The 11,863-nt window shown below is 53.3% G+C and overlaps 1 protein-coding gene across 1 annotated transcript; it reads left to right on the forward strand.

Annotated features, from left to right (window-relative positions):
* Positions 1-6,630: 6,630 nt before the first annotated feature.
* On the forward strand, positions 6,631-11,143 carry RAB5IF (RAB5 interacting factor). Its single transcript, XM_065754013.1, has 4 exons — positions 6,631-6,779; positions 7,078-7,181; positions 8,827-8,956; positions 9,380-11,143. The coding sequence occupies exons 1-4, from the start codon at positions 6,648-6,650 to the stop codon at positions 9,419-9,421; spliced, it is 408 nt and encodes a 135-aa protein (XP_065610085.1). The 5' UTR covers positions 6,631-6,647; the 3' UTR covers positions 9,422-11,143.
* Positions 11,144-11,863: the final 720 nt, after the last annotated feature.

Here is an 11,863-nt window from a genome sequence, read left to right on the forward strand (position 1 = left end):
AGTCCTGGGCTTTGCTGAGCACCCTGTGAGGTTCCAGGAACATCTCTCGCTGTCCCCCTTCCCAGACCATAGCAGGGCTGTCCCCATGGGCTGCAGGCAGAGCTTCCTGCCCACTCCCTCTGCCTCCAAACCTACTTGCTGTCTGTCCCCTCTGTGCCAAGCCCAGCACCAACAACAGGGGTCCCTCCCAGGTGCCACCTCCGGTTCTGGCACAGCCTCCCACAGCAGAGCTGCCCTATGCTGGGCAGGCAAAATCGCCCCACCTTGTGCTGGAGCAGCCCCTGCCTCACCAGGACAGGGCTCGGCTGGTGTCCAGGGTTATCGCTGCGGGTGCATTCCTCGCATGCCACCACCTCCCCACCCCCTCTGCTCCTGCTCCAGCTGCCCACGGGAGAGTCCCAAATGCGGGTGAGGGGCAAGGGCAGTGCTGGGGAGTAGCTGTGTATCCGCAGGCACAGAGGATAGCATAGTTGGTACATATAATGAGTGGCAGCAGACAAGTAGAGCCAGGCAGGGGGCAGGGAGGGATCAAGAGGAAGCCCTCTGCCACTGGATGGATGGATGGACAGCCCTCAGGGGGCTCAGCCAGGGCAGACCAGCAGGGACAGCACTGCAGATGGTCTCAGTTTATTGGTGGGGTGAGCAGACAGTGCCCAAGCCCCCTCAGAGCCTCTGAGCAGTGGTTTGGTGCCCACCCATGCTTCCAGGCCAGGTCAGTGTCTGAGATGCCTGCACCATGGGCAGCGGAGCCCAATCTCAATCCCTACAGAGGACCCTGAAGCACTGGCCACCACTGGTGCTGCCCAGGAAGAGGATGTTCAGACCTCTCCTGGTCAAACCCTGAAATGTTACGTTCAGCAAGCTGCCACCAGAGGAAGATCAGACACACGGACCTTCCCAGTGTCAGCTGCCACCTCAGCATGGCCCTGTAAGAGAACCTGGGTAAGGTTTGCCCACAGCCACAGTGCTGCCCAGATCCTTGTGCTTCCCCCATGGCCACTGCTCCTGTGTAGGCAGCCCAATGCCTCAGCTTCTCCACTAGGGACAGGGAGTCTCTGCCAGCTGCACGGCAGGGAGCAGTGCTAACACACTGAACAAGTTCCTCAGTGGAGAGGAGAAAAGAGTGCACCTTTGAGCCTCAGTGTCAGCACTGTTCCTGGGCTCTGCCTGCTCTGGCAAGGGATGCAGAGCAGCTGAGGGCCACATCATGCTGCATCCTGCCCTCCCAGTGGCAGTGTAGGCACCAGTCAGCATGGGGGAGCTCAGGAAGCAGCACAACCCCCACGAATCTATTGTGCCAGGGCAGACTTGGCAATTAAAGCTCTGCCAGTGGAACGTGGCTCAGCCACCACTGCACCTCCTAACCACAGAGAGCAGCTAGCAAAGCCATTAGCAGAAGAAATGAGGTTTGCTCTCACCACATGAATTAATACTACACAAATATTTATGCTGCCCCAGCTGTGACTAGATAGCATGAGCATGGCTTGGCATGAGCCCCGAGATGGTTCTTGCTGGGGGAACCAAGTGCAATTTGGATGGCACATGGCTTTTTTATGTTTGATTCCACTGTTTGAGCCAAAACATTTCCTGGGAAGGTGCTTGGTCCTAAGGACCAGCTCAGCTCCTAATCATTTCATTTCTACTTCTTGAGGCTGTCTGTGGCTCAGAGACCTTGGGCTGGGTGCAGGGAAAATGCCTCTGTTTGGAGGAGTGTCATGGTTTTATGATTTTTGGTACTGGTATTCCACATCATAACATCATGTAGTACATTTAGAGTTAAAGAGTTAATGCTCCAGCTCTGGATCATCGATAGTTCCAGATATACCTGTCTCAGAAGAGAAGAACTCCATTCCCCAGAGGACTGTGTGATGCTTTGCGTTCTTACGTGTTTACGCTCAGAGGGAAAGATAAAAACTGTCTGCGGTCACGGGACACTCTCTTTCCCTTGGGATCGACTCAGCAGTGGGTGCTCGCTGCCGTCTCGCCTTCAGCGTTAGCGTAAGGCCTTTGGTTTATCGGACACTCTCTCTTGCTCATTTTATTTGATTTATTAGCTTTAATTCCAATTATATTGTATTATATTGTGTTATTTTGCTTTCCGATATCTTATTTAGTAAATTAGCTTTCCTCCTCAGATCGTTGCCGCTGTTTTGTTCCTAGGCCCATCTCCCTTTTCCCTTTTCCCTTTCCCCCTTCCCCTTTCCTGGGGCGTGGGTCCGTGGGTCCCCCGCACCAATCGTCACGGAACCGGGCCGAACCTGCCCGTAAACCGTTGACAAGGAGGAGCACTGTGCAGCTGACCCAGGCGGTCCATGCCCTGCTGGAGGGCCCGACAGCAGCTCTGCACCATGCAGCCCCATGGTCTGGCTGTGAGGTGCATGCTGCTCACAAAACCCAACACCAGCACAGTTTGGGTAGCACCTGGCCATAATGGCCTGCATGCTGCAGGGCTGAGTATCTAGCTTCTCCACAGCAAGAGGAAAAGCCATGGTGACAGGCCTTGTTCCAGCCCCTGGTGAAAGCCCCATCCCAGTGCTAACTAACACAGGACCTGCCCATTGCTGGCAGTGGAGCTGCAGAGCTCACCCTTACCCTTCTGCCACTTGCCTCCTGCATCATGGGGCTTGTACCTTCTCCACTAAAGAGGCAGCCCCACATGGCCACGAGCCCAGCTTTAAAAGTTACTATAGAAGACAGCTGCAGTTTTAAAGAGAAAGAGCAAAGATGGACCATTATCAGTAAAATATGGCACCATACATTTCCCCACTGGTAAAAGCAAGCGGCTTCGTGGCGGTGCAGATGCTGGGCATGCTGGGGAGACAGACAAGCTGAAGGGACATCCCCATGCTACCAGGGCATAAGGCCCCTTCCAGCTCCTTCTGCCCATCTCCAGCCTTCTCTACACCAAATCATGACTATCACTTCAGTCCCCTGTCCCAAAAATAAAAAAAAATAATAAATCAGAGGAGAGCTGCTGCTGGATGAGCAACTGCAGGGGCTCCTGGCAGGCCTGGCTGCACAAAGCAGGTGCCTGGCACAAAGGGGATGGGGGAACTCCACCTTCCAGCTGCAGCACAGCTTAGCTACCTGTGATGCCTTGAAGACACATGGTGCAAATATGATGCTGGGTACTTCTGTGCTGCTAAGGGTGTCCCATGGGTGGCCCCTCCAAGGCTGGGCATGCAACTGCAAGGAGTGCTGCAGGGCTGCTTGTGGGATTCTCAGTGCCACAGGAGGGAAGGACATCATCTGCACAACACCCCAGCACTGACACAGGGCACACATCTGCTGGATGCTCGGCTTTGTAGAATGGGGAATGGCTATTCAAACAGCCTATACTACCCCAGGTACAGCCCCGTGGGGATAAACAATGGCTCCTTTGACTGTCTGTTTCAAGCAGCAGCTAGCCAGAACGCATTGCCCTTACTGAAAGGTGAGCACGCTGCAAGCTGAGCTGCCTGCTCCTCCCTGCTGCTGGAACAGCATGCCCCGGCCCCACGGTGCAGCACTGCTCAGCTCTGTCCCCACTGCGCACACAAGATGTTCAAACACATGGACACCGCCTGCACATGGTACCACACCTCCCATGGCCCCTCTGGGCCCCTCTGAGGGGTGGGAAGCAGAGGGCACTCCAGCAGCATGGAGCAGGAAGGCTGCGTGTCCCCGCGCTCTTTCCAGGGCATGAAGGGGCTCACCTCACGGGGGGGGGGTGAATCCGGCCTCGGTGTTCAGGGGGAGGCGACAGCAAACTCCTCCTACAGCAGCGCAGAGCCTGCCAGTGACGTGGGGAAAAATTCAAGTGACTGAAGAAACCGACCATCTTTGGTAAGCAGCTGCAGTTGTTGACACTTCAGGACGTTCCACTGCAAAGAATGCTGCCCTGGCCACTGCTTTCTCCATGGCTAAGAAGCTCCCTGGCTTTTATCACGTCTGTACATTTTGTACCAAAGAGGCATGCAGGGAGCAGAGCAGATGAAGCCAAAGGGACCTATAGTTTTCAAGTTCCCCCGCCTCTGAGGAAAAAGAGCTAAATAAAACTTTTCTCCAACGTCTATTGCCTGAAGCTGCTCACAGGTCACTTGGGAGATCTCTGGAGCATCTGGGTTTTGGCTCCGGCCACCAGTAAGACCCGGGGGAGAAGCAGACGTTCCGGGCAGGAACAGCTCCCCGTGACAGCGCGGGACGGGTCCCGGTCGCAGTCACTGCAGTCGCCGAGAGCCGCGCTCAGCCGCGCTCCTCGCCTTCCCCGGCGAGACATCCCGTGCGGGACAGGGACCCGAGCAGAGCTCCTCTCCCCACGAGGGGTGCGAGGCCCCTCCCGTAGCGCCGTCGTCCCCCTCCCCAGCGTGGCAGTGCTCCCGGCTGCGCCCTCGGGTCCCGCCGACCCCTCCCGAGCTGCCCCTGGCACCCCGGGGCTGCCCCGCATCCCTCCCGCCCGCTCCGTCGGGGTCTCCCCCGCTCCCTCTCGCTCTGCCGCCGCCCGGGGCCGCGGGCAGGTCCCGCCGTGCGGTACAGCTCTCACCTGGGCCGGAGCGCGGCAGCTGCGGGACCGTGAGTGCTGCTCTGTTGTCCCGGTCTCAGGCGCGGGCTGGGGTCGGGGCGGTGCCGGACCCCTCGTCCCGCCCCTCCCGGCCCGGCTCGGCCCATACAAGGTAGAAGAATGCGGCGGGGCCGGGGCGGCGGGGTGAGATGCCGGCCGTACGTAGAGGGGAGGACGGCTAGGAGGCCCACGCGTGGCTGCTGATTGAGGGGAGCACCCACGGATGACCCCAGCCGAAGGCTCGTGGCGGCCCCGACGGCGACCCAGAGGGATTTGCCCTGAGACCCCGGGGCCAGAACTCAGCCCGCAGAGAGCAGGATGAGGGGCTGACACGAGCTGTGTCATCGAGCCGCAGCTGCCACCCCCCCCACCGGGAATCTCTGCTCTGTGGCTGAGTGGGCTACGCAGTCTGTGCTGAGCCTGAGCTCCACGTGGGCTTCCCGAAAAAAAGTTTGCCTTTGGAGGAAGGGAGGAGGAAGGGAAAGAATCAGGAGGCAGAGAGCTGAGCTGCAGCCCCATGCTGCTCCCGAGGGTTTTCTGTGCATCCGCCCCAAGCGCAGCAGTGCCTGTGCAGAGCCGGCAGCCCCAGCTCCCAGCTGTGAGTGGCAGTCGTGCATGGGGAGCAGCAGTGAACATGGCAGCTCCTCGCACGCTTTGCAGCGTCTGCAGCTGGGTGCACATGAGGGGCTGTTGCTGGGACACCGGCACATGCTCCTCTTCCTCCCTTCCAGCCTTTCCCACCTTCCCTTCTCCTCACAGTGGCACCAGCTCCCCACACATCCTCCCTTGCTGAGGGACACATTTTGGCAGAGGAGCCTACCTCCACATCTTCTGTCACCTCTCTTTTGTCTCCTCTTTGTTCTTTCCCACTGTAATTTCTCTCTGGGCAGTGGGTCAGGAAATGGAGATGGGGTAAAACCAGGTAGTCTTTTAGTGTGTCAGTTTTAGATCAGCTCCCTGATCCATATGTTCCATTATCACACAAATGCTTCCACCTTTGCAAGGTGGCATAGAGCAGGGTCACTGAGACTCCTTACAAGCCAAGGACACAGCCCAAAGTCCTGTTGTCCTTCAGACATGTCCTCCTCCTCCTCCCATACTTGACACCCCTCTCATTGAAGGGTGACGGTAGAGGGGGCTGCCATGCTCCAAATGCCTGAGAAGCCCCAGGGGAGCAAGGTCAGAGCAGCCCTCAGCAAGGGACTCTGTCATGGTAGGTGTCACATATGAAGGTTCCTAAGGGAGATATATGAAAGGTCCCCTTCTGTTGCATGTCACCCTCTTCGTAACACAATGTGAGCCCAGTGATTTGGACCAGCCTCTTCAGTTTGTGGTAAATGCCTCAAAGCACAGAGACCTGACGTAGCCAGGGCAGTGCTGGGAAGCCCACAGGTACCTTGCAAAATTGGTATCTGAAATGCCTGGCACAGCTGAAAGGTATCAGTGGTCTGGGACAGGGACCCATCTGCCTATGCAGGAGCTCACCAAGCCCATCGACGAAGCGAACAGCGAGGATACCAGAAAGCAGCCAGGCTCCCGAAGTGCTGAATCAAGCACATGCTGCTCTGTGCAACAGAAAAAAACGGTGCAGGGCATTAGGGCTACGGTTCACTAACGACGAAATGAAACGCTGAACTGCACCGCGAGCGGGGACACGCAGGGACGGGCAAAAGGGCGCAGATCCCGAGGAAGGGTCTGCGCAGGGAAGAGGCACCGGCAGCAACCGGCACCGCGGGGCCGGGATCTCCCAGCAGGGCCGAGGCGGCCGCACGGCACGTCGGTGCCTCCCGCCGGCTCCCGGGCCGCAGCCAGCCAAGCCAGCAAGCTCCGGAGACGTGCCGGCTCCGGAGAGCACCGGGCTCCCCCTCCCCGGGCCCGCACGGCTCGGCACGAAGCGGCGCAGGGACGGGGAGGACCGCCGGCACCGCGCAGCCCCCGCCCGCGGCACCTCCCCCCCCGCCCTCTCTCTCGCCGTAGGAGGGCGGGGGGGGGGTGTGCCCGTTTTGGTCACGTGTCTCCAGGCAGCGCGGCGATTGGCGGCCGCGGGGCGCGGGTGACTGACGGCGCGGCGGCGGCCGCTTCCGGGGCCGTGCGGGAGGGAAGGAGGATGAGCGGCGCGCGGCGCAGGGAGGAGCCGCCGCACGCACAGCAGCACGCGTTGGCCAACGGCGGCGGGGCCGGGCCGCGCGGCTCCGTGTGGGGCAAAGCGCTGCGCAGCGACTCCGCCTGGCACGACAAGGTACGCGGCCCGGCCGGGCCCGGCGCGCGTCGGACGGCTCCGGGGGACGTCCGCAGGATCCGCGCTCGGGTCGGCGGTTTCCGTCGCCGCCGCGAGGCCGTGCGGCGCAGCGCTCGCGCGGTGCTGTGTCGGTGCAGCTCCGTTTGGAGCGGCCGTGGCCGTGGTGCCGTGGGTTGCCGCCCACGTGCCCGACCGCAGCGCGTTACGTAACTCCCGGGGGCGCGGGGTTTATCCATCGCCTGATCCTTAAAACAACGCAGAAACACACAGCGGTCTCCGTTTTGCTTTCTCTCCTCAGGACGAGTTTTTAGATGTGATCTACTGGTTCCGACAGATCATCGCGGTTATTCTGGGAATCATCTGGGGCATAGTCCCTCTGAAGGGATTCGTGGGGATCGCAATGTAAGGCTGATTTTTCTGTCCTGTATACTTGACCACTTTTGGATTTGGCTTCTTGTCTGCTCGAAGCCCGTGTTGTAACGCAGTGCTGGTGTAAGAGGTGAAGTTAACAAAATGAATAATACCAAATGGTATTATTAGCCAATATATTTTATAGATGGTGTAATTAGAAAGATTACCAGGATGGAAAAGAGACAGTATAAAGAGAAACACTCATCTCTGAGGATTGAGGCTCACATGGAAAAACTCCACAAAGGAGGGATCTCTAACAAGAGATCCTTCCCCAGTGCTGGTCAGACCTTAAATGGGGTCTGGGAGACGTGGAGTCGGACTCCACCCCTGCTGGTTCACACAGGTGAGTTGCCTTCTGTGATTTAGCAGTTCCCATACAGCTGGCTACAGGCAACCCCTGCATCTGCCGTGTGTTTTAAACCCAGCATTGCATTCCAGACTGTTACTTGTCAGGAAATTCAGACAAACAATAACATTTTCATTAGCTTTTTTATCTCTTCTTGAACTAAAACTTTTTACTTTGTTGTTTATTTATTTATTTTATCATTATTAAAGAAGGCAGGGGTGGAAGAAGTGCATAATGGCTCAACTGACTTATGAAGTGTCCTATTTCTGCATGTGTAATTCTGAATGTAGGCTTCCAAGAAGTAAAAGGAAAAGCTGTACTTGGCTCTGGGGGGCCTCTCTTTGTGAATGTCTCTGCTCAGTGAAAGTCTGTGTACAAAAAGCTCACAGCTTTGGAGGTTTTATTGAGGGAAATGAAGTTGTCTGCCCTAGGTGTGGGCAAGGAGGGAGTGTTGCTGTGTGCCTCTAATTAAAAACGAGGTTTGGAACTTAGAGAAAGGTGCTGTAGGGCAACGATGCTTTAACAGAAACTCAGTAGCTACATGCAGTTACCTCTGAAGTGAGCCTGGTAACAGATGAGGAGGAGTTGGGAAGTCTTGATTTGTACTTAATCATCCATTTGTTCCCAAGGTCACTTCAGGTGCACGAGCCAATTTCTGTACTACATGTTAGAAATAAAAATGATGTGGTATCATTTGGAAAACTAAACTAGAATTGTGCGTGCAGTTGTTCTATGGTATGTGGTTGAGCAGCTGCTTGCAGCTTGCTGCTGGTCTTTGAGTCTGTGTGTCTTACAGTTTGGCCCTTCCTACAGCTTTCATTCCAGGAAATGTACTTGTCACTTGCCGGGTCGTCTCAGCCTGAAGTTAGGGTAATATAAGGTCAAACTGGTCTAAGAACAAGTGGGACATCACATGTTTGATCTCCATTGTCTTCTAACACTCTTTCCTTTTGTCAGTCTCAAATTTAATGGAAATGGGATTCTGTGTTGGAGCAGGACTATTGCTGTTCTGCAGTAGACAAAAACGTGCAGGATTTGCAGATGTGCTGATATTTCCAGCTTCTGATTGCTGTCTGTTGAGCCTTAGTTGCTGTAGGTTGTGGCTTTTGAGGGGAACCTCATCCAAACCCAGTGTACTGACCAGGAGGGACTCTTGTAAGGAAGACACTGAGCTGCCTGCTTAAAGTTATAGGGATGGTGTTCCCTTTTACCTCTGCTGATATCTCACATGTTGCTGTGTGCCATGTCGTGTGTGCTGTGGAAAGTGACAGCTCTTAATCTTTCTTTCAGATTCTGTCTGATCAATGCTGGTGTTCTGTACCTCTACTTCAGTAGCTTCCAGCAGATAGATGAGGAGGAGTATGGTGGGACATGGGAGCTAACAAAGGAAGGATTCATGACATCTTTTGCACTGTTTCTGGTAACATCTCTCACTTTCTTTAAGTTGCTTTGTGAGCTGTGTTGGTAAACTTTCTGAGGGTTTGGAAGAAAAGCAGGTAAGCCAGGGTGCTGACAGAAGAGAGCTGTGTTAACATCATCTGATAAGTGGGATTGATGGGAAGGAGAATTCCTGTTACTCCCCTTCCCCAAGTGTCTGAATACACTCATGACTTGATGTGGTGGTGGTTCTGAATCACTGGAGGGACTGTGTTGCAATTTATTGTAACTAGGTTAATCACTGGACAACAAGTGAGTTGAATGCCACCGTGTGGTGCATCGAGATCCCGATGCCTTTCTGATGTACTCTTAGAACTGAATTCAGACCCCCATCAGAGTAAGGCACAATGCTTGTTGTCAAACCCCTCTCCAGAAGCATGAAAATAATCTCCTCTCCTCTCTACAGGTTGTTTGGATAATCTTCTATACTGCCATCCACTATGATTGACAGAGTCTGTAGCTTTTGCCTGCTGAATCAGCTGCCAGTAAATCAAGAATGTTTTAATAAATCATCATCTTTGGCAGACTAGTGGGAAGACTGGGGAAGTCCAATCAATTCCCTTCTGTACCAACGGTCCAATTAGCAAAGAAGTGTCCCACCTCTTCTGCTGGAGAAGCCAGTCCGTCTGTTTTATATTCCCATTAATTATTGGAACTACTGAAAAGCCATTGGAATTCTTGGAAGTGGTTCAAGACTGTTCAGATTTTCAACTTTCTGCAACTCTTGCCAGTAACTGTATCAGACTCCTGTATGCTGAAGAGTAAATCCGTTAATTTAATGTGTGTATGCCCTGTATTTGATATGTCATTACCTTCCGACTTGTCTTCCATTGTTGTCCTTTATGCAGACAGGTTTTAAAAATCGATTGCAAGGTTTGAGGGAGGAAGGCCCTGCAGCTCCAGGATATGAGTTCAGTGGCTGTCTTCAGCATGTTTTATAGTAATCCAATCTGATTTTATTAAACAGACTGTGTTCTTACTAATTGTTTGTTTTACTTGCAAATCATTTGCTCACCAGAATTTCCAAGTCGTCCTTGCTGAAGACAAATTTTTAAGCAACTTTGCTAGAAAGAGCTGTGATTAATTTTGTTAATGAATGTTTAACTTAAAAGACATGTTCAGGGGGCTTGGAAACACCACTGTATTTTGCTGGCCTGACCATGAAATTGCCAGCACTTACCTCAGAGCTCAGTGGTTTTGAGGAACCGTCATTCTGTAGGTACGCTTGCAATGTTATACATCTGAATTCTACTTTTTGATTTGTTTTTATAAGTTTTTTATTTCAACTGGCTTCAAATGTTCTTTGTTAATAAATGCAGGAGACTTAACACAATCGAGGCAGCTAATATCTTAAATGTATAACTACTGATTTGCAAATCAGGCAGATTCAGTAAAGTACATAGCCTCTGGTTTGCGAGGTGCTCTCTGAGTTGGTCACACCATAGCTCAGTTTCTTCTTATTTGTGCCCTTTTTATGCTTTGGTGAGGAGTCTCTGCTTTAGAAGTATTTTAAGGACCTGTATTTCACAAGTAGTAATTGAGAAATGCACAGTTTTTGCCACTTCGCAGCCTGGCTGCCATGTGGTTCTTGCTTTTATAACCAACAGCCCATTTATCCAAAAAGATTCCCAACCTGAAGCTGTCTTGTAGCAAGGATATGATGGTTTTAGTGTGCTCTCAGTGGAAGCCTTTGCTTTCTTGGTGGAAGTGCAGCAGCTTGGCTCTTGCATGAGAGTACGCAAAGCTGAGAATCTGATTTTCCAGCTACTGAGCTGGGGCTCCAGAACTAACCTACCTGTGCAGCTGGCTTTCCCTTACCAGGGAGAATGCTGTCTGCTCTTGGTGGAGAAAAACACCCCTGGGTAACTTAGGTCCTTGGGATGCTGAGGGAAGAGTGCAATAGCGAGCAGCTTCTGCTACGTGTGAGTTGCCAAATTAAGTAAATGACCTCAATCAGGAACTATGTTTGCTCCTCCCCACCCCCAAACTTGCTCAACTTTTTAGTGTGATGCTTTCTTTTCCTCTTATTTCAGCTGAAAGCATTATTTTCCCATGATAATTACATAGCCTGCAGCTACTCAGTTACTTTGCTACTGGTATCTGTTTGCAGCCATCAGGAAAATCACTGTATACTTGAAATGCTCTAATAAACATCACCTGGATAAACTGCTGTGCAGCTTCTGTATCCTCTGGTCTCTGGAGTTTTGCAGAATATTGGGAAGCAGGGATTCCTTTAAGAGTTTGAATTTTAGTAAATATCTTAGACAGCAACTCTTTGGGTTTATTAAGTCTCTTGTGCTGCAGGCTCCATTGCTGTGCTTCCTCCCAGAGACAGAAGCATTTGTAGTGGAAGTAGTAGCCAATGCTCATAGCCACACTTCAACAAGTGATTAAGCAGGATAAGCCATGCGTCAGCTCTGCCTAAGATATGCTGCTCGTTCAGGCCTGAGCGTGCTTGCTCTGCACTCTTGGTTCCTTGCAGGGCTAGTGACTAAACCAAGAACTGCCAGGAGTCTGTTGAGACTGAGCTGGGCTGTGGGAGGAGGAGCTGAGAAAGGAGCTGAGCTGGGCTGTGGGAGCTAGGGGTGTCAGCGTGTGATTCCACAAGCAGGCTGCATCTTCGTTCTGTCCGTGTGGCAGTGCAGAGGAGGCTGTGCTGCTTGCAGGCTCGCTTGCTGTAGCCCAGGGGGAACGTGGCTTTGGCTCAACAAAAAAGCAGTGGTCCCTGGCAGGAAGGAGTGTGAGGAAGGTCTTCCCTGTCCTAAGCTCGTTCTGGGGAGAGGACCGAAAGTGTTCTGGTACGGCACTGTCAGAGCGGTTTCTTGTGGTGCCTCTTCTGGGCTGTCAGACCCCAGCTAAACAGCTGCTGTCAGTGCGGCACAGTTCTGCA

Source organism: Cyrtonyx montezumae, unplaced genomic scaffold, assembly GCF_038088225.1.
Source record: "Cyrtonyx montezumae isolate F1298 unplaced genomic scaffold, pur_monq_1.0 scaffold_9, whole genome shotgun sequence".
NCBI lineage: Eukaryota > Metazoa > Chordata > Aves > Galliformes > Odontophoridae > Cyrtonyx > Cyrtonyx montezumae.